Below are 20,726 nucleotides of genomic sequence, written 5' to 3'. Positions count from 1 at the left end.
CAGAATTTTATATTTTTACGGGGTTACTATGCGCCTTTGAACTTAGTTGTCAGGAAAAACATTATCCCTACATCTACTCTGTTGAGCCTTCTAAGAATGTTGCATGCTTCATTAAGGTCACCTCCTATTCTTCTCAATGCTGAAGAATAAAAGCTTAGCTTCTCAATCTTTCCGTGTCTGACAGACCTGCCAAGCCAAGAGCCAATCTGGTAAATTATAGCACTGCTGCCTCTATAGTAAGTGCATTCCTTTCTAGCTAAGGAGAGTAAAATTGTTCATATTGTTCCAGGTGTGTACTCATAGGGGCCTATGTAATTGCAAGAAAACATGTTTTGTTTTGTACTCAATTCCGCCAACTTTTAATACTGACATACGATTTACCGCTGGCTTCAGGAAAGGGAAATCTAGAAACCACACAGCACCTTTCATAGGTGGGTTGGGGATGGAGAGAGTTAACAGCAACTTTCATGCCATTAACATCTTTAATAACCTGATACTGGGCATAACATCTAGATGGAGTCACGGAGAAGGTATACCAGGGCCTCTACTTTCTTCGAAGTTTAAAGAGATTCAGTATATTACAGTGGACACCTCTTGCACTATCATGGAGCTGTTTTCGAAATATGTTAGACAGATACATGGAAAGGACAGGTTTGGAGAGATGAGGACCAAACACGGGCAGGTGGGACTAGTGTAGCTGAGACATGTTGGCCGGTATGGGCATGTTGGGCCAAAGGGCCTGTTTCTATGCTGTATCATTGTATGTATTTTTGTTTCCTCTTTTATCTGACTTGTAGAACTAATGTTTAATTTATGTTTGTGTGGACTGAGTCATTCTGCCTGTGATGCTGCTGCAAATGAGATTATCATTGGACCTCACCATACTTGTGCGTGAGACAATAAAGTACTTGACTTGACTTGCTGTACCTGTACGTTAGTATTCACAGGAATTAGGACTCTTTGTGTTCCGTTAAGGGGAGGACCTGAAGTGAGGAGAGATTTCTTCACACACTTTGATGGCATTTCACTCTCTACTCCAGAGGGCTCTGGAAACCCTCTGACTATTTGGATCCAGATCTGAGATGAAATACATTTCTGAATATTAAGAAAGGAGATATAAGGACAGGAAATGGATATGTTGAAAGATGTCATTAGCTTGTTGAAAGTCCAAGTGTGCTCAAGAGATTGGCCTGCTCCTGCTTCTATTTCCAATAATGCCATCTCCCAATGGGGAGAGGGGTGGGGGGAGAGAGTGGGGAGGGAGAGTGGGAGGGGGAGGGGGGGAGAGAAGTGGAAGAATGGGTAGGGAGGGAGGGGTAGAGGGGTAGGGGGAGTGGTGGAAGAGGGACATGGGTAGGGGGAGGGAGGGGAAGGGAGGGGGAGGGAAAGGGGTGGGGTAGGTGGGAGAGAAGTGGAAGAGTAGGGAGGGAGGGGTAGGGGGAGAGGTGGAAGAGGGACAGAGGGGTAGGGGAAGGGGGCGGAGGGAGAGAGGGAAGGGGTGGGGTAGAGAGGGAAGGGGGTGGGGGAGAGAGGGATGGGGGTGGGAGGAGGAGGGGGAGGAGAGGGAGAGGGAGAGGGGTGAGGAGAGGGAGATGGAGAGGGGGGGAGAGAGGGGTGGGGGAGGGGAGGAGGGAGGGGAGGGGGTGAGAGGTGTGGGGGAGGGGGGAGATGGGGTACCACCATGAGGTACCACCTCCAGTTTAAATTCCATTTGGAATATTTTGGAGGACCAAGAAACCAAGAACCAAGAACCATCATAGACCTAGACCCTGATCATCAGAATTTATCTCATGAATCTTTGATACAATTTTTTGTAGTAAATATATTTTTTCAAAGAATCTTTGTTCTCCAGGTGTAGTTTTTTCCAGGTTACATATCAAGACCCATGATATTTTTTCAGGTTTATTCAAAGATCCATGAGAATAATCACTACAGTATCATTTGCTTGTTTTCTAACTGTTTGCTGAGCCCACCTCCAGATTATCTGATCGTTATCATAAACAGTGTTTATTGAGAGTTTGTCATTTGGAAATTGGTTTCTGTATTCTGTATACTCACACATTAAAATAATTTGGGAAATTGTTTCATTGACTCTAAAGGATTTAAGAATGAGGGTTAACTGCAGATCATCCATTCATGATCTTTTGTCACTGTACTGTGGTCTGTGACTAGAGATATATCCCAGTCCCTAAGGAGACCAATGTCTGCCAGTCTCTTACCTTTTAAAATGCCTCTGCTTTATTATTTCATCAACCATGCTGGAAAATTGCACATTTCTTCATGTGAACTAATGTTGACCAATGAAACAAAACCTCACACACACACACACAAACTTCTAGACTTGAATATTTCTCAGATTCCAAAGCATTCAAAGATGGTTAAAGTTGAAAAATATGACGAAGTGTCTTAACCCGAAAAGTCATCTGTCCATTCCCTCCACAGATGTTGCCTGGCTTGCTGAGTTCTGGCACCACTTTATGTTTTTGTTAAATACGAGTTGAAATTTTTTTAAACACATAAGAATAAAAGTTAAAAATTCTAAAATATTTGCAAATACGTAAACATTTGAATCATTGCAAGGATATTAAAATCTAAATTGACCTGTGCTTGTCTTAGCTGGGGATGATCAGCCATGATTACATTGAATGGCGGTTCTGGCTCGAAGGGCCAAATGGCCTACTCCTGCACCTAATGTCTTTTGTCTATTGTCTATTGTCTTCTCACAGCAACTGCTTCCCATTAAAATGAATGGAAAATATCCCCTGTGTGTGTCCAGTCTAACCAGACAAATGTGTCCATGTCCTGGAGAGTCATTGCAAATTTATTTTCTCTTCACTGGACTAATCAAAGCACCATCAGCAGAAAGGCACTGAACCATTGCATACAGACCCTGAAGTTGCTACTATTTGTGCAGTGAAGTGGTGCAGGAAAATGCAGGTATTTCCCTTCAACGTGCAGTCATTTGTTAGGATATGAGGTCAGGAGAGCGATGAAGTTTTGGGAAAAAAATAATTGTTTTTTCCAATGCTTTGGAATTCTCTGTGTAATGGGGGGGGGGGGGGGAAGCAATGCCACTGAGAGGCTTTGATTGCTTGAAACACCGCGAAGGATGTAAATAATTGCTGTTTCCTTCCAATGATTGCATGGTCCGTGCTGAGGTTATCGTGGAGCTGACCCAGGTCATCAGGCAGCTCTACATATGGCTGTCTTGTTATCACAGGCCTCTGTTTGTCTGTGTAATTCCACCAAAGGTCACCAGGAGGGAGAGAGGTTGGGGGAAATGGAAAGGGAACGTTTTGATAAACTTCCATTAACCTGCAGACTGCGCTAATAAAAGATAATGAGCAGAACTAATTATGTTTGGATAAAATCCACAGCAGAATGTTCGAGGTCCAGCTACAAGTTGCAGATCTGAACCCAGGTTCCCCAGGTGGGGAGGTTGTCGACAAGTGTAAGTGTGGTTGGTTTTGAAAAGAATTTAGGCTCACTTCACAAAGTAGGCCATTTGGCTTGATGTGCAGCAATCCAATCGGTTCCAATTCCCAATCGCCATTGCTACGCAGGTTTACAGTATGACCTTGAAATGCTGAACTTTTAAATCAGTAATTTGCTTTTGTTCCACCATCCTGGTTCCAGGTCATTAGGAGCCACCAGGACATAAAGTTCACTGTCTGCTTTAACAGGTTTTGAAACCAATTGAATTTTTAAAATGTGTAGGAAGGAACTGAATATAGACACAAAAAGCTGGAGTAAACCAGCGGGTCAGGCAACAACTCTAGAGAAAAGGCATAGGCGATGTTTCGGGTCAAGAGCCTTCTTTAGACTAAGAGTCTGGGGGAAAGGAAATGAGAAATGAAGACCGTGGTATAGAGAAATATAAAACAAAGGAATGAAAGATGTGCAAAAAGTAACAATACCAAGGAAACGGTCCATTGTTGGTTGTGGGGTAGGTGATAACGAGTTAATAGAGACAATAAAGCTCAACAGGATGACAGTGAAATTATTACACCAACTTCTGTAGGGGAGGGACGGAGAGAGGGAATGCAGGGGTTACTTGAAGTTAGTTAAATCAATATACCGATGGGTTGTAAGCTGCCCAAGCGAAATATGAGTTGCTGTTCCTCCATTTTGCATTTGGTCTCACTCTGGCAATGGAGGAGGCCCAGGACAGAAAGGTCAGTGTGGGAATGGAAGGGGATTTAAAGTGTTTGGCAACCGGGAGATCAGTAAGCCAAGGGAAGGTGTTCAGTTAAACGATCGTCCAGCCTACGTTTGGCCTCATTGATATTTAAGAGGCCACACCTGGAACAATGGATGCAGTAGATGAGGTTGTCCCCTTCACCCTAACAAGAACATACTACTCCTGTGCTCTTTCTTTTTCACTTTTGAAAGCCTCCCACCTGCAAGCCACCCCCTTACCTGCAAACGGACTCTCTAAATCTACCCATGCAAGTTTCTGCCTCTAAAATCTGCCTTTCCCGAATTTAAGATAACTCGTGGCCAGTCCTATCCTTCTCCATAACTACTTTAAAATGAATAAAATCATGGTCAATGGTCCCAAAATGCTCCTCCACTGATGCTTCTGTTACTTGCCCTACCACATTTCCGAAGAGGTCGAGTGTTGCATCCTCATTCCTAAGCCCCTCTATATTTTGATTAAAACAGCTTTCTTGGACACATTTAACAAATTACACCCTGTCCAAGTTATTTTTCAAGTTAAAATCTCCAACTAAAACAGTTCCATCAAAGTGAATATTCCCTTCCTGCTGAAAAGTGCTACCCATAAAATCTCACTGGACGATCATCCAAGAATATGCCCGTCTCTCAGCCATGTTTCTGTAAAAGCTATAATCTTCCAGTCCCCTGAGCTAACACACACTGAGTTTGTCTGCCTTGAGCATTGCATTGAAATAAAGGTTAAGCTAGCTGTCTGTCTTCTCTCTCTGCCATGTACCTGCCTGTCCTATCTGATAATCTTGCTCTCCCTGATTACAGTATTTGCCCCCAACTTCTCATCTGTCTCCTTTCTGGCCTGGGACCCCTCCCTCCGACAGTCTAGTTTAAATCCTTCAAAGTAGCATGAGCAAATGTCCCTGTCTGACTTCATCCTACCTCTCGACCCGAAACGTCACCCATTCCTTCTATCCAGATATGCTGCCTGTCCCACTGAGTTACTCCAGCATTTTGTGTCTACCTTCATCTTACCACACTGTGCCTCAGAGCCAGGCCTGTTGACACAGACCTGACTGCTGCTCCTGCTTTTCCTGCTTGATCACCCTCCCCAACAGTATCCAAAAGGCTACACTTGTTTTCATAGCCCCCAATGGCATTGTAATCTCAATCACCAAGTGTGATGTTAGAAGATTCATCAAGAGGGCGATTAATAGTTTTTTGCCAGCAATCATCAGGCTCTTGAATACTAAAACAACATTAACCTCAGCAACTTTGATCTTCTGTGGACTGTGGCTTTGTTGACCAGTTTATGCATTATTATAGTTACCTAGTATTACAGTTATTAATTTATTCTATTTTTCATTATTTTATATTATGTACAGTGCCCTCCATAATGTTTGTGACAAAGACCTGTCATTTATTTATTTTCCTCTGTACTCCACAATTTGAGATTTGTAATAATAAAAATCATATGTGGATAAAGTTCACTTTGTCAGATTTTAATAAAGGCCATTTTTATACATTTTGGTTTCACCATGCAGAAATTACAGCAGTGTTTATACATAGCCCCCCCCCCCCCCCCATTTCAGGACACCATAATGTAAGTAGTCATGTTCAGTATTTTGTTGCATATCCTTTGCATGCAATGACTGCTTGAAGTCAGCGATTCATGGACATTACCAGTGAAGCCATGTGTCCCAAACATTATGGTGCCCTGTAATGGGCGCCGACATTTTTTCTTTTATACATTTTTGCATTTATACATTTTATACATTATACATTTTTTTCTTTTATAACCCGCCCCTTTTATACAGGTCATCCCTGCCCCAGAAGAGATCCCAATGATCCAGAAACCTGAATCCCTGCCCCCTGTACCAACTCCTCAGGCACACATTCATTTCCCCAATCTTCCTATGGTTAACTTCCCAAGCACGAGGTACTGGAAACAATCCTGAGATCACTACCCTGCAGTTCCTGCTTTTCAGTCTTCTACCCAATTCCATAAATTCTTGTTGCAGAACCTCCTTCCTCTTTCGACCTACATCTTTTGTGCCAACATGCACAACAACCTCCGGCTGCTTCCCCTCACTCTTGAGGATGCCGTGCAGCCGCTCCGAGATGTCCTGGAACCTGGCACCAGGGAGACAACACACCATTGTTGAGTCTCGCCTGCTACCGCAGAATCTCCTGTCCGCACCTCTGACGATGGAGTCTCGCACCACTATGGCTCTGCCTGACGTCACTCTTCCCCGTTGAGCCTCGTCACCAGAGTTGGAATCACATGCCTGGCTACAACTCAATCTTGTTGTGTCATCTGCTCCCAAGAGGGTGCACCTGTTTACAGTGGGTATAGCCACCGGGGTCTCCTGTACTCCACGTTTACTCCTTTTTCTCATTGTCACCCGCCTTCGCTCTTCCTGTATCCTTGATGTGACAACCTCACTGTTGGTCTTGTCCAAGAAACTCTTGTTTTCCCGGATGGCCCTGAGGTCATTCAGCTGCTGCTCCAGTTCCCCAACACGTTCATTCAGGATCTGCACCTGGACACAATTTCTGCAGGTGTAGTTGTCAGAAGCACCAGCAGTGTCCCAGACTTTCCACATCCTGCAGGAAACACACTGTACCAACTTGCCTGCCATTTCTTGGACAAAAAAAAATCACAAATTTTGAATCAAGTGTAGCCTCCTTGCCTCAGCCTCCTCGCCGAAGACTCTTGAGCCAAAGACACACTTCACCTCAACAAGGCCGCTCTCCAACAGGCCGCTCCCCTAGAGCAAGCCCTACTTTTAGCAGTCGAATAGCGGTGGGGAAGAAGCTGTTCCTAAGTCTGGAAATACCTCCACCACTACCCTCTATTTTTTATGGATAAGCCAGGTCTGAATCCAAGCTACCAGGTCACTGTGGACATGCATCTTGATCTTCTGGATCAGCCTACCATGAGGGACTGTTCAGTGCTATTCAGGATGGTTTAAATTAGATCGATTGAGGGGGAAGGGTCTCAGACCAGCGAGGAGACAGATGAAAGGTTGGGGGTAGATACTTTGTTTGAATTAAAGGAGATGTATGAATGATATTTGCATGAAAATGCAGAGAAGAATTGTAGATGACATCATACTCACTTTCCCGCTTGCTGTTGTCATTGGAGGGAAAAATGTTTTTCATAAACACAGAGCTTGCTTCAGACAAAATTGCTCAAATCTTTCTTGCAGGTAATGTCTCTTTAATAACTCAAGACAAATATGAAAACAACAGTAAGCGATATTGCTTTTTCATATAAATTAGATGCAATAAGTGAAGCAATTTATTTTGATCAGATAACTGGCTTATTTTCATAAGGAAAGCTTTAGAAGGATGTAATTCGGTTGAATATGAAATCGTGCCCAATTTTCAAGCGATGGTCTATATAAAAGAGCCAATTGCCCTGGAGAAGATTGAAATAAACATTCTGAATTATCTTCATCATGGATGTGTAGTGCACAACCAATGTTTCAGGGAGCAGGGAACTGGTAGTAATCCTTCAGTGGTTTCCTGTGAGAGGTGTTTGGGAATTGGCTGATACATTTATCAACTCTGGGTATCAGCCAATTCAAGACTATCAGTGTTTTCTTAATCTCACAATTACCAGAACCAGCTTTTATCACATTGTGCAACCGTATTACAGGCTGCGTGAGGTTACTGGAATGATCTGGCTCAAAGCCCGTGGTTAAAACTCATGGGTGTTACTTCCAGCAGTTTTGCAAGCTGCCCTAGGTCGAAGCAGACTGCAGCTGCTCACACATTCCCTGTGATCACCTAAGAATTTCTGCGAGAGTCCATGAAAGGTGACCAAGAATTGGGGTCACCCTCTCCAAAACTTTGAAATTATTTTGGAAATTCAATGGGATCGCAGGAGATGCCTTTGCCCTTTATTGCTAATTAGGTCACTGCTGTCATCAAATCATGTGTCAGCTAAATCGCACATAGAACCATTCCATGCAAAGCAAGGAGATACGTTGACAGGCAACTATTGGCCAAGACTCTGCAGACATTCTCTCCAATCTTCTTCTGATGATTGGCAGCGAATTGCTTATGCACACCTGAGAGAGAGCAGAGTTTGTGTTTGATTAACATCTCAAAGACGATCTCTCTCTCCCAGCACAATGGTGCTCAGTCCAATGAAAGAGTCATAAAGTCATAGAATTATATAGCAATACCACAGGCCCCTTCAGCCCTAATTGCCCTGGCCAACCAATTGCCTACATGAGCTAGTCCCATTTGGCCCAGATCCATCTGAACCGTTTCTACCCTTGCATCTATCCGAATGCTTTTAAACTTTGCTATTGTGTCCACCTCTGCCACATCAACTGCCAGTTTGTTCCATATATCCATCACATTCTGTGTGAAAGTCTCTTTTCAATCTTCCCCCTCTCACCTTAAACCCATATCCTCTAGTTTTAGCCTCTCCCACCCTGGGAAGAGGCCTGTGACCATCCCTTATCTATTCCCCTCATGTTATGATAAACTACTTTCACCCTTGTCTTTTCACTTGAGCAACTTAGCATTATTCTGCAGTGGTCTCACTTTCACAGTTGGACCATGTATGATGCAACATTATGTTGTAGTGAGAGGAATTTCTGGACCTTAGGGGTTCATAGCTATTGTATCCACTACTGTTGCCTGATCATAATTATAATCGTAATTTATTAGCCAAGTATGTTTTGCAACATACGAGGAATTTGGTTTGCCATACAGTCGTACCAAAAAAGCAACAAGACACCCAACTACATAAAAAATTGACATAAACATCCACCACAGCGGCTCCTCCCCATTCCCCACTGTGATGAAAGGCAATAAAGTCTTATCTTCTTTCCTCCTTTACTCCCACGGTCGAGGGAGTTGAACCATCTGCAGTCGGGGCGATTGAAGCTCCCGCAGCTGGCGATCGAAGCTCCCATGATCGGGGCGGTCAAAGCTCCTGCGGTTGGAGCTCCCGAAGCCGATCCATAACCAGGGACCGCGAGATTCACGTTGTTAAGTTCGCAGGCCCCCACGACTGGAGCTTCCGACGTCGATCCCTGGCAAAGGGATTGCCAGCTCCGAGTTTTTTAGTCCACAGGCCCCCAGCAAGAGGCTGCCAGCTCCACGATGTTTGGTTGCAGTGCAGACGGAGACACGATGGGGAAAAAGTGGCATCTCCATCGAGGAAAGAGATTTTAAAAACATTCCCCCACCCCTTACCACCTCCCCGCACATAATACACAATTAAAGATAAACTAAAACATACATTTTACAACAAACTGAAAACACAAAGAAGGAAAAAGACGAGACAGAACGTTTGCAAGGCAGCCATTGTTCGGTACCCCCCCCCCCGGTGGTATTGATGGGAAGTTTGGCTGTAGTAGAAGCCATGCAAAAGCATAAAGATTCAACAAGATTCAAGAGGGTGATAAATGGGTAGCACTCTTGCATGTGTTAATGTGTCAAAGATAGAATTTGGTGGCTCACAGCAATCTGGTTAGAAAGCAGGGCATGGAGTTAGGTGCTGGTACATACACTTTGTGTGAGCTGAAGCTCAGATCCATGTCCTTTCAGCCAATTATTCTCTTCATAAATGCTACGATCGGTCTACTAATGGCGCGTTCAAGAGTCTCACAGCCTCCTGCTCTTGAACCTATGTTAAACCTCACAGATGTTGTTTTGGACCGTAGTCTTTTTATATCTCCTCAAACCCGTCAGATGCATGACTGTAAACAAATTATGTTACATATACAGTAAATGGCAAAGAGCATAGAAGGGTTGATGTGCAGGATGACCTTAGGACACAATTCATGGCACCCTGAAAATTGTGACTTAGGTGGATAAGGTAGAGAAGGAGTGTTTTGCTTGCTTGCAGAGGTAGTGAGTAAACCAACCAGAAAACATCATGTTGCAGCTGCAGAAACCATTCTCCAGGATGGTGCGTGGAATAAAGGACTTTAGTTACAAGGATAGATTAGATAGTGTGCGATTGTTCTCATTGTAGTGCAGGGTTTATACAATTATGAGGGGCAAAGATAAGGTGAACAGACACAGTTATTTTCCAAAGGTAAGAAATTTAAAACTAAAGAACAGGTGTAAGGTGAGATGGGAGATATTTAGAGAGGAGCTGAGGGTTGTGTTTTTCACATGGAGGGTGAAGGGAATATGGAATGAAATGAGCTGCCAGAGAAACTGTAGAAGCGGATACAATTACAATGTTTAAAAAGCATTTTGAAGGGTATATGGATAGGAGAGGAATAGAGGAATGGGGGCCAAATGCCGGAAAATGGGAATAGTGCGGATAAGCAGCTGGGTTGGCATGGATGAATCGGGCCGAAAGACATGTGCTGTACAACTATGTGACACAACCTTGCTGTCGAGACCACTCCCCTGACGGACTTTTGCCCAGTGTCCTGTTCATTCCCTGCCCGTGATATTTGAGGGGAGAGATGAGAACTGTTAACCAGATACGAAGTACTCAGCAGAATGAGAGAGGGAAATAAAATATGAGGACTTTAGTTTTATTGGTACTCTAACATTTGACAGAGCCGTAACAGGAACTGACAGATCTGACAAATTCATAGCGTGACAGTTTGAGAAATTGCAGTTTATTAATTCAAGTGTTTTATGCTGATAGTATGAGTGAAAGATGGCTGAGAAGTGAACAGCCAGAACAAGCTACGTTGTTTCAGAAATGAACCCAAGCGGTTCACTGCCAGTAATTGGCCCAGTGCTCTACAGTGGTGTGGTGAGAGGGACAATTAGTAATAGACCGACTGAGAAAGCTCTTTAATGACTCGCTAGTGTAGACTTCCTGAACAACCTAGTACATGTTGTGTTTAATACTGTATACCGTGTGTGCATAGCATTTGTACACAGACTGAAACAATGCACAGCATGTTGCCACGTGTATGAACATCAGTATTTGTGATTACTATTCCCTCCTACAGGGCCAATAGGGTATAAAAACCCAAAAGGCTTTGGGAGGCGCAGTCATGCAACTAGCTGCTGCCATGCAGCTCCAGCGACCAGAGTTCAATCTTGGCCTCTGTTGTTGTCTGTGTGGAGTTTGCAAATTCTCCCTAAGGCCACGTGGGTATCTGCCAGCTGCTCCAGTTTACGCCCATAGACATACGGTTTGGTAGGTTAATTGATAGGCAACCTGTCCCTAGCATGTAGAGGAGTGATAGAATGCAAATGGAGTTGGTGGAAATGTGGGCGGAATAAAAAGATATGAATGCAGAATTAGCATAAACCGATGCTTGATGGTCAGTGTGCACTCAATATGCCTTCGGGCCTGTTTCTGTGCTCTAAGCTTCTGTGTGTGACAGTCCCAGACTGTTGTATATTTGTTCTTTATTATTGCATATGGAATGCCAGGCCGCCTAGTTCATTATGGACCTTTCACATCCAGCTGAGAGGGTGGTTTAACATCCACTCCAAGAGGCGCATTGTGGTCCTAAAACATGAGGATTTCTGGGGTCCCTGTCGCACAGAAACATCACTGCACCCCAGGGAATGTACTGCAGGACCCAGCGGCAGGGTGCGTTCAGGGAGTCATCAGCCACATGTCGGGGGTCCAATGTATCAGTCCAGCATTTTGGAATATGGGGGAACATAGTTGGATTTGTAGTGATGGGGAGAGGACTAGCATGTGGGAATTCAGGGACCACAGACAGAGGCCTAAACCTTGGTCAGTGTCTGGAGTTAGAAGTGGTCATAAGGTTAGCTGTGGGGTGGGGGGAGGGGGGGTCCCCAGAGGATGCAGGTAAGTAATTAAATTAAACCTGGGAGCACAGTGGTGCCGCAGGTGGTGCTAGTGCCTCACAGCTCCAGTGAACTATGTTCAATCCTGACCTATGTTCAATCCTGTTTGTATGGAGTTTGCACGTTATCCCTCTCACAGTGTGATTTTTCTCCCAGATGCTACGGTTTCCTCCCACTCACCCACACACTCGGGGCAAGTTACCAAACATTTTTAGCTTAATTGGCTGCTGTACCATGCCTCTAGTGCGTGGGTGAGTTGTAGAATCTGGGGGAAGTTCATGGGAATATGGGCAGAGTAAAATGGGATTTGTGTAAACAGGTGGTTGAAGGACAGTGCAGATGAATGGCCAAAGGGCCAGATTTTATGCTGTGTGACTCTATCCCCAGAGGAAAGCTGGAAACACTCAGTAGGTCCAGCCATGTCTGTGGGAAGAATCGCAGTGGAATGTCTCAGATTGGATTTTCATTGAAGTCATTAATTTACCTGGCACGTAAAGCCTAGTCCAACACTGCAGAAATAGTCTTGCTGTGTTGCCTGGGGACCCAACCTCACACAACCGGTGATGTTTTGGCCATGGGGAATGTTCCAGGAGGAGCCTGTGCAAGGAATGATGTCATCCCTGTCTCCCCAACTCAGAAATCACATCAGAGTTCAAGGATGATTCACAGCATGAAACGCTGGGCAAGTTCTGATGTGTCACTAAACAACGCAAATGGTCGTTAAATCAATTTTTTCCAACAAATATTAATTTTCAATTGCTTAACAGAGAAAATGTATCATTATGGGATTGAATTTTTGGGTAGTCGTATTAGGCAATAGGTGTATATATTCTTACATGTATGCCCACTGGAGTAGTTGGGTTGAGACGTGCTAGGCATCCTCTTAATGTTCTAGAAAATATTTTAAAAAGCTGCAGATTCTTGAACTGTGAAATAAAAACAGATACTGCTGTAGGATAAAAACTCATCAATACAGACAGCATCTATGGAGAGAGAAGCAATCAACCTCTCGGTACTGACAAAGGTTTGCAGACCCCAAGGCGTTGATTGGTTCTCTTGCGACACCTTCTGTCTGCTGATGCTTTTCCAGCACTTTATATCTTTGCTGTTGATGTATTCGGTATTCCTGGGTATTTTTGAGACAGTTTGGATCTAAATCAGAATTTCTACTATTAAACATCCTACTTGGTATTACAATTGGTTTACTATTAAATAACCTAATTCTGCAAGAATGGGTATTCTGAAATGATGTAAGAATTTGTAATAATGGCTTCTCGGGAAAATTGCTTCCTGCAATCCATTGCCTTGGGTCTTAACTTGTGTCAGATAAGGCTGGAGGACCATTATCCTCCATAAGACATCCTCCAATGGCCAACACCACAGACCTGTCGAGGTGGCAAGTGTCTGCTGTGGTAAGGAGATGTGTGCGGACTTGGTGCGGTACAGACCTGAGATGTGAGAAAATCTGTGCTTGTTTCACGACTGAGATGCAGTTTAAGTGACTTTCTCTCTCTATCTTTTCCAGCGTGCCATTCTGGGACGTTTAAAGCAAACCAAGGCAGTGAGCTGTGCATCCCTTGCCCTGCCAACAGCAGGTCTTTGATTGAGGCATCCAGCGTGTGTTTATGTCGTAACGGATATTATCGAGCGGCCTTCGACTTGCCTGCAATGTCTTGTACAAGTAAGTAGAAGGCTGAATACATGCAAGGAATGTGGCGATGCTTGAAACCAGGGGCGGAAAACCCGGGGAGGTCCAGAGGGGACACGTCCCCCCCATCTTTTGAGAGGTGGGGGACATCCCCCCCAAGTTTTTGTAATCCGGATTTTAAAATCTCCGCTTTCCGCGAGACAGTGGGGGTGGGACTCATGATCGAGGGCGCCGATTGGACGAGAGAGACGTCAGTCAGCAGGCAATGGGGCGGGGCATGATGATTCTGCGCGAAGATTGGAGGAGGGAGGAGTGGGGGGGCAGGGGAGGGTGGGGCTGAGGATAGAGCACGGGGATTGGAGGAGGGAGACGTGGCACAGACCTGCACCTCATCCGCAGCCAGGATCGATCCCGCCGGGTCTCCGGCACTGTCCCGTCCCAACCCGAGTGCCCCCCCCTCTCTCCACGGGTGGCCAGAGAGGTCAGGAGTCAGACGGGAGTTGTACCCCCAGGCCCACAGGCCCACAGCCAGCGCAGAGAAGCAGCGCTAAACCCAGCTCAACTCTGCGTGTCCCGCCAGGTGAACCTACAGCCCTCCCTGGACTTGCGGGAAATATGGCCAGCGTGGAGAAGCAGCGCTGGTGTCCCGTCAGTCCAGACAGGGCTGTAGTTAACCCGGCGATACAGGCAGAGTTGGGCTGCATTTAGCGCTGGATTGAACCTCTGAAGCCTCATGCGTGTGTGTGTGTGAGTGTGCGCAGGCGCGCGTGACCACCAAAAAATTGTGTCCCCCGTCCCCTCCATGTTTTGATAGCGAGTTCCGCTCTTGCTTGAAACACCTGGATCAGTGCCTCTGCCTCTTTATTAAACATTGTGAAGACCCTGCCCCAGATAACAATATTAATCAGATCAGAAGGGTCTCAACCCAAAACATCATCCATTCCTTCTCTTTTCCTTCCTTCACCCTCTTCAAATACTCATCACCCATCTCTCCTAACACCAGCTCCACCTTATTACTTCCCCCGTTCCCATGTGCCCAAAACCCTCCCTCTGTTCTACATTTCATTCTCCACCTTCCTTTCTTAACTGATTCCATCATTTGTACCCCTTTGTCTTCTCCTCCTATTTCCCAAAGCCTTGGTTACTATCGCCACCCATCTCTCCCCTACCTGCTTCATCTGTCCATCAGCTCCTCCTTACCTGGATTCACCTGCCGGCTCTGACCCCACCCCTTCTCTCAACTCTTTCAATCAGCCATCTCCCCTCCACTCCCTTCAGTCTGAAGACGGGCCCTGAATTTATCCATTTCCCTCCACAGTTGGTGCCTGATCCACTGAGTTGCTCCAGCAGTTTTTTTTTGTGCTCAGGTGAAAACTTGGTATGGTTAAAAAGACATACATTTGCCTGCACTCCCCATCCTGCTCGTTGCTATGCCAGGAAACCGGCACGATTCACTGCTTCCCAATCCCCCAATAACGAATCTCCCACAGCATGGTGCGGAGAGAGAGGCTGCCTGGCAGAGCTTGTGCGGAGGGGCCTGTGCCGAGCAGTGTGACTGCCTACCACTGAGGTCCGATGCTCAATCAAAGGTGGCCAGCCTGTCACAGACCCTGCCCTTTATGTTGACAGACGGCACAGATTCAGTGGGCGGACATGGTGGAAGATCTGCTTGGCTGCCCCGCTCTCCTAAGTCCAGTTTTTTCTGTGGCAGCAAGCTGACTGCTGGTTCAACCAGGCGCAGCAGCCAGAGAGGGGAAATGTTCACACCAGCAGCAGTCAGTTATACATCGTGCCATAAAATTGACCATAATAGCCCTTTTTGACACTGATTCTATTAATGCTCCCATTCCTGGGAGTGTATCATCATCTGTGTTTACATGAAAATGCACATGCACTCGTATATGCTTCCAGTATATATATATATATATATATACTCATACAATGTGTAGGAAGGAACTGCAGATGCTGGTTTAAACCCGAAGAAAACCTGAGTTTGAAGAAGGGTCTCACCCCCGACATATCACCTAATCCTTTTCTTCAGAGATGCTCTCTGATCTGCTGAGTAACTCCAGCTTTAAGTGTACTCATACAATCTAGTGTAGGTACATATGTATGTACATTCAAATGTGCAGTTGATGTTCATGTGCTCAATTGCACATATATGCTTATTTAAGTGTATGCCTTTTAAAAATTCTAATTGTATCCACTTCTCTAGCTTCCTCTAGCATCTCATTCCTGATACAGACTACCACCTGAGTAAAAAAGTTGGCCCTGAAACCTCTCTTAAATCTCTTCCTACCCACCTTAAGCTTATTCCCTCTAGTTTTAGAATCCTCTAATCTTGGAAAAAGACTGTGAGCTTTCATTTGCCCCTCTTGATTTCATATACCTCAGTAAGGACACCTTCTGCGTTCCAAAGAAAAAAAGTCCCAGTCTATTTAATCTCTCCCTATAACTCAAGCCCACAAAGAAGGTAACATCCTGGAAAATCTTTTCTGCACCCGTACCAAGTTAATGGCATCCTTCCCATCGCTGGGCGACCAGAACTGCACACGGTACAATATGATCTCACCAACTATTACAGCTGCATCATGATGTGCCTTCTTTTGCTCTTAAAACTCTTTCTACTGAAGTCTAGCATGCCAACTGCCTTCTTCACAACACTGTTCACCTCATTACTTTTAGCGGACTGTGCACCAGTACTCCCAGATCTCTCTGTTTGCAGCTCTCTCCAGGACTCTACCATTTACTGTGTAAATCTCTTCCTGGTTTTTTTAGAGTTAAATTCCATTTGGCATTCCTTGGCACACCTCCGCAACTGATCTGGGTCCTGTTGTAACCATAGGGATCTTTTCTCTATGTCCACTCCACCACAAATTTTGGTGTCATCTACAAATTTATGAATAATGTTAACTATAACCTTCCAGACTATCCTCCCATGTGGAACTTTGTAAGAAGCCTTGCTAAAGGCTATACAGACAATATCCTTTGCATATTGAGTAGAGTTCTAAGGCCACTCAGCCAAGCAGTCCTTTGCTAACCCTTCATTAGAACTGTTCCATTCCCTGACGCTTGCCACAATCCGTTTGTTTTCTACCCTTGGAGAATGTATCTAGTTTCTCTTTCAATTAGCAGCCTCCCCCACAGCCCTTTCAGGCACAGCCATTTGAATGACAGTAATTTGTTCTATAAAAATAAATTTTCCTGTGTGGTCTCTTTTGCTGCCGGACAACTTCCATCTGAATATGCTGTGCCAGGTGAAGTTCTGCCTGCAATTGGGAAAGGGTTGGTGAAACATTCTTGATTTTGTTTCCTGTGCCTCTGGTATTCAACCAAAGGCTCCATGTGCATATTTAGCAGCCCTCTCAGCATGTGCTATCACATTCAAAGGCCCAGTGATCTTTGTTTCTGCAGTCATTTTATAATGATAGCCTGGTTCCAATTACCTTTCCTTGCTCACCCTGTCTTCGCTGGTAAATGTCACCGGGCTACGTCTGCCAGTGTGTCTGTGTTCTACTGCTGTCCTCCTTGTCATTCTTGATAATACTTTCATGTTTTGTGACATGTGAAAGCTTTGAGATTAAGCCCCATATCCTTCCAGACACCGGAATACCAAATTAATAAAGGACAATGATGCTGAAACTGATAACTGAGGAAGACCACTATGTGTGTCCCTCCAGCTGAAAAGCAACCCATCAGTTACTCTGCTTCATTAATCCTTGCACAATTTCATATCTTCAATACTCAAATGACCACATCTTGCAGGACTGTAAACTAGGAACTGGGAAAGTGTCATAGAATCATAAGAAAAATATAAATAAAAATAGGTTCTTTGGCCCACCAAGTCTGTACCGACCATCAACCACTCATCCAAGAAGAATTAATCTACCTTTGCCTGTCATGGTCAGATGTCCTTCTGTGCCCTAAATTTTGATGGTTCACTCCATGCACCTATTTTGCCCAATGCCCCCATGGGCCATTATTAACACATAGCACATTGTTACCTACCTTGCGAAAGTTCTTCACAACTTCATCCACACTACCCTCATCAACCACATGCTATTATTCAGTCAAAGTATTTAAACAGGCTGGTCAAACACAATGTGCTTTTAACAAATACACATCCACTTTAAAACTGTGGCATAAGCCAAATGCCAATTAGTTTTTGCTGGGAGTATCGTCCCATGTTGTAAATCCTGCCTCGAGAGGAAGATTGTATAACAGTCAGTTAAGGAGCTGCATTCCTGCATTCCCTAAATCCAGCACTTGTGTTGTCTCACCAACTGTACAATATGTATTGTGTGCAGTTCTGGTCATCTAGGTATAGGAAAAATGTCATTAAGCTGGAAAGGGTGCAGCAAAGCTGCACAAGCATTTTACTGGGACCTGTTATAAGGAGAGACTGGATAGCTCAGACATTTTTTCCTTGGAGCATAGAAGACAGAGAGGTGACCTTATGGCCATATAAAAAACATCTTGTGTGTTGTACATAAGGTGAATGATCACAGTCTTTTTGCCAGAATGGGGGAATCGAAAACTAGAGGGCATACAATAGATTTAAAGTGAGACAGGAAAGATTTAAAAGGGACATGAAGGGGCTAGAGTCACAGTGAGAGAGAGTCATACAGTGTGGAACAAGCCCTTTGTCCCAAATTGCCGACACCAACTAACATGTCCCATTTACACTAATCCCACATGCCTGCATTTGACCCGAATCCCTCTAAACCTGTCTGAGCCACGTACCTGACTAATTGCTTCTTAAACGTGGCAATAGTCCCTGCCTCAACTACCTCTCCCAGCAGCTCATTCCATATACCCACCTGCGTGAAAAAGTTACCCCTCAGATTCCTTTAAAATCTTTCCGCACGCACTTTCAACCTTTGTCCTCTAGTTCAGGAGATTCTGTGTGTCAAGAGTCAAGAATGTTTTATTGTCATATGTTCCGGATGGAACAATGAAATTCTTACTTGCTGCAGCACAACAGAATATGTGAATATGTAAACATAGTACACAACAGGAAAAGAGAAAAAAAAAGTTCAATAAATAACAAATATGGTGCAATAATAATATAGTCTTTTGCAGTTCAGAGCTCAGAGCTTATTTGTTGCCGTGTTCAATAGCCTGATGGCTGTAGGGAAGAAGCTCCACCCATCTATTCCTCTCACAATTTTATACACCTCTATAAGATCACATCTCATCCTCAAGCACTCCAGGGAATAGAGTCCCAGCCTGCTCAACCTCTCCTTATAGCTCAGACCCTTGAGTCCTAGCAACATCCTTGTAAATCTTCTCTGCACCCTTTCCAACTTAGCAACATCTTTCCTTTAACATCGTGCCCCGAACTGAACGCAAAACTCTAAATGCGGCCTCACCAACGTCTTATGTAACTGCAACATGACCTCCAATCTTTGATATTCAATACTATGACTGACGGCCAAAGTGCCAAAAGCCTCTTTGACCACCCTATCAACCTCTGACACCACCTTCAATGAACTATGTACCTACACTCCTAAATCCCCTTGCTCGACAACACTTTCCAGAGCTCTACCATTCACTGTGTAATGGTGGAAGATGGATATATTGAATGAGTTGCTACAGGATGTGGTAAAGGCAGGTAGTTACAATGTTTAAAAGACATTTGGACTGGTACATGATAGAAAAGGTCCAGAGTATATCGGCCCAATGCAGGCAACTTAGTCAGCATGAATGAGTTAGGCTGAAGGGCCAGTTTGCGTACAGTATAACTCTATGACTATAACTCTTCAGTGCACAATGTCAGGCTACATTTTGGGTGTACTTGATATTCCTGAACTTTTAAAGAAGCAAAATACATATGTGCAGTTAGTTCTCAACTTAGTCTCATGGATGTGCTTTGTGAGTCCTAGTTCCATGAGCCTGCAGTCCTCGCGAATGAGTTAGAGAACCAAGTCACCGATACATTTCCACCTCCTGCTGCTGTGATCTTTTCTGAAGTGACGTGAAAGTTAAGATGCAAAGCAAAGACAGGACTCTCACAACTTTTTATCCCTGTTGCCAGCCGGGCAACCTTGGTAGCTTTTTAGGTTGCCGAATGACAGTTTAGGTGGTCATTTAAGACGGTTTGCATGACACGTGCGATAATGTGCTCGGACGAAGTGCGTAGTTACCAGTCGGAATTATGCTCAATGAAGCATTCACATATTATTTTTGATTCAAATAAAGTCACAAACTAAACATATTCACCAATCAAGACATGATATATACCACAATGACATGCAGCAAAATTATAATACAGTATCTCAACTCTTTTTACACATTGCAATTAATGCAATTTCTATTCTTTCCACTTCCAAACAAAAATGTGGTTGGATTATTCAGCGCATGATCAACCTGTGTCAATAAATCCTGGACTATGGTAACATGTATGCTTAACCATGCACACTACAGATTGATGCAAGCATGTTTTCTATGAAGGACTGAAAATTACATGACATGGCCATAGCATGGGTCGTTATTGCTATTGGTACAGAAACACTCTCACTTCCCACATAATTTATCCATAACAAAATATACAGGTTGCAAGGAAATTTCTAAAGGCATTTTATGATAATAGCTGTTAAACCGACTATACCCATCTGACAGGTTAAACATTACATGAACTGACAAGGGATGGCCAAAGGACATAACTGCAGCAAATATTCTTTTGGCAATATGTTTAAAGGTGTCAAAACGCCACATTACCAGACATTCAGATTAGATGTACGTGTTGTGAACAGCAATGAAGATACCCTGTTTGTACGCACCAGATTAAAGAAAATTATTGATAAATGTTGTTTCCATCATTCCCACTTCAGAATTAACATTAAAATTTCAACTGAAACATCTCCTGACCAAATTTGTGATGTATATGACCGACTGTAGAAGTAAACCTGGATAAATCCAACGTATAGTTGTGAATGTTGCTCATTAAATAACTACAGTACTGATACTCCATATTAAGAGCATTGATTTGCCGTTAAAATTAATTCTGTAATAACGTGTCAATGGTAGCAATGACAATCGAACACTGCGGTTTTAATGTTTCACGTGTTCACAATTTAATTAATCCATCTTTATGGACTAAAATAAATAATAACATTGGGAATTAAAACACATTTGATTG

The 20,726-nt window shown here is 44.1% G+C and overlaps 1 protein-coding gene across 1 annotated transcript in view; it reads left to right on the top strand.

Moving 5' to 3' along the window:
- Window positions 1–20,726, top strand: part of ephb1 (EPH receptor B1) — a 413,679-nt gene that overhangs the window by 225,079 nt on the left and 167,874 nt on the right. Inside the window, exon 4 of the mRNA XM_033031666.1 lies at window positions 13,463–13,618. Within this exon, the coding sequence (XP_032887557.1) occupies window positions 13,463–13,618 (156 nt within the window). The remainder of the gene's footprint in view (window positions 1–13,462; window positions 13,619–20,726) is intronic.

The sequence above is a fragment of the Amblyraja radiata genome, chromosome 13 (genome assembly GCF_010909765.2).
Source record: "Amblyraja radiata isolate CabotCenter1 chromosome 13, sAmbRad1.1.pri, whole genome shotgun sequence".
NCBI lineage: Eukaryota > Metazoa > Chordata > Chondrichthyes > Rajiformes > Rajidae > Amblyraja > Amblyraja radiata.
Note: the sequence above shows the minus strand (reverse complement) of the source record. Positions and strands in the feature narration are given on the sequence as shown.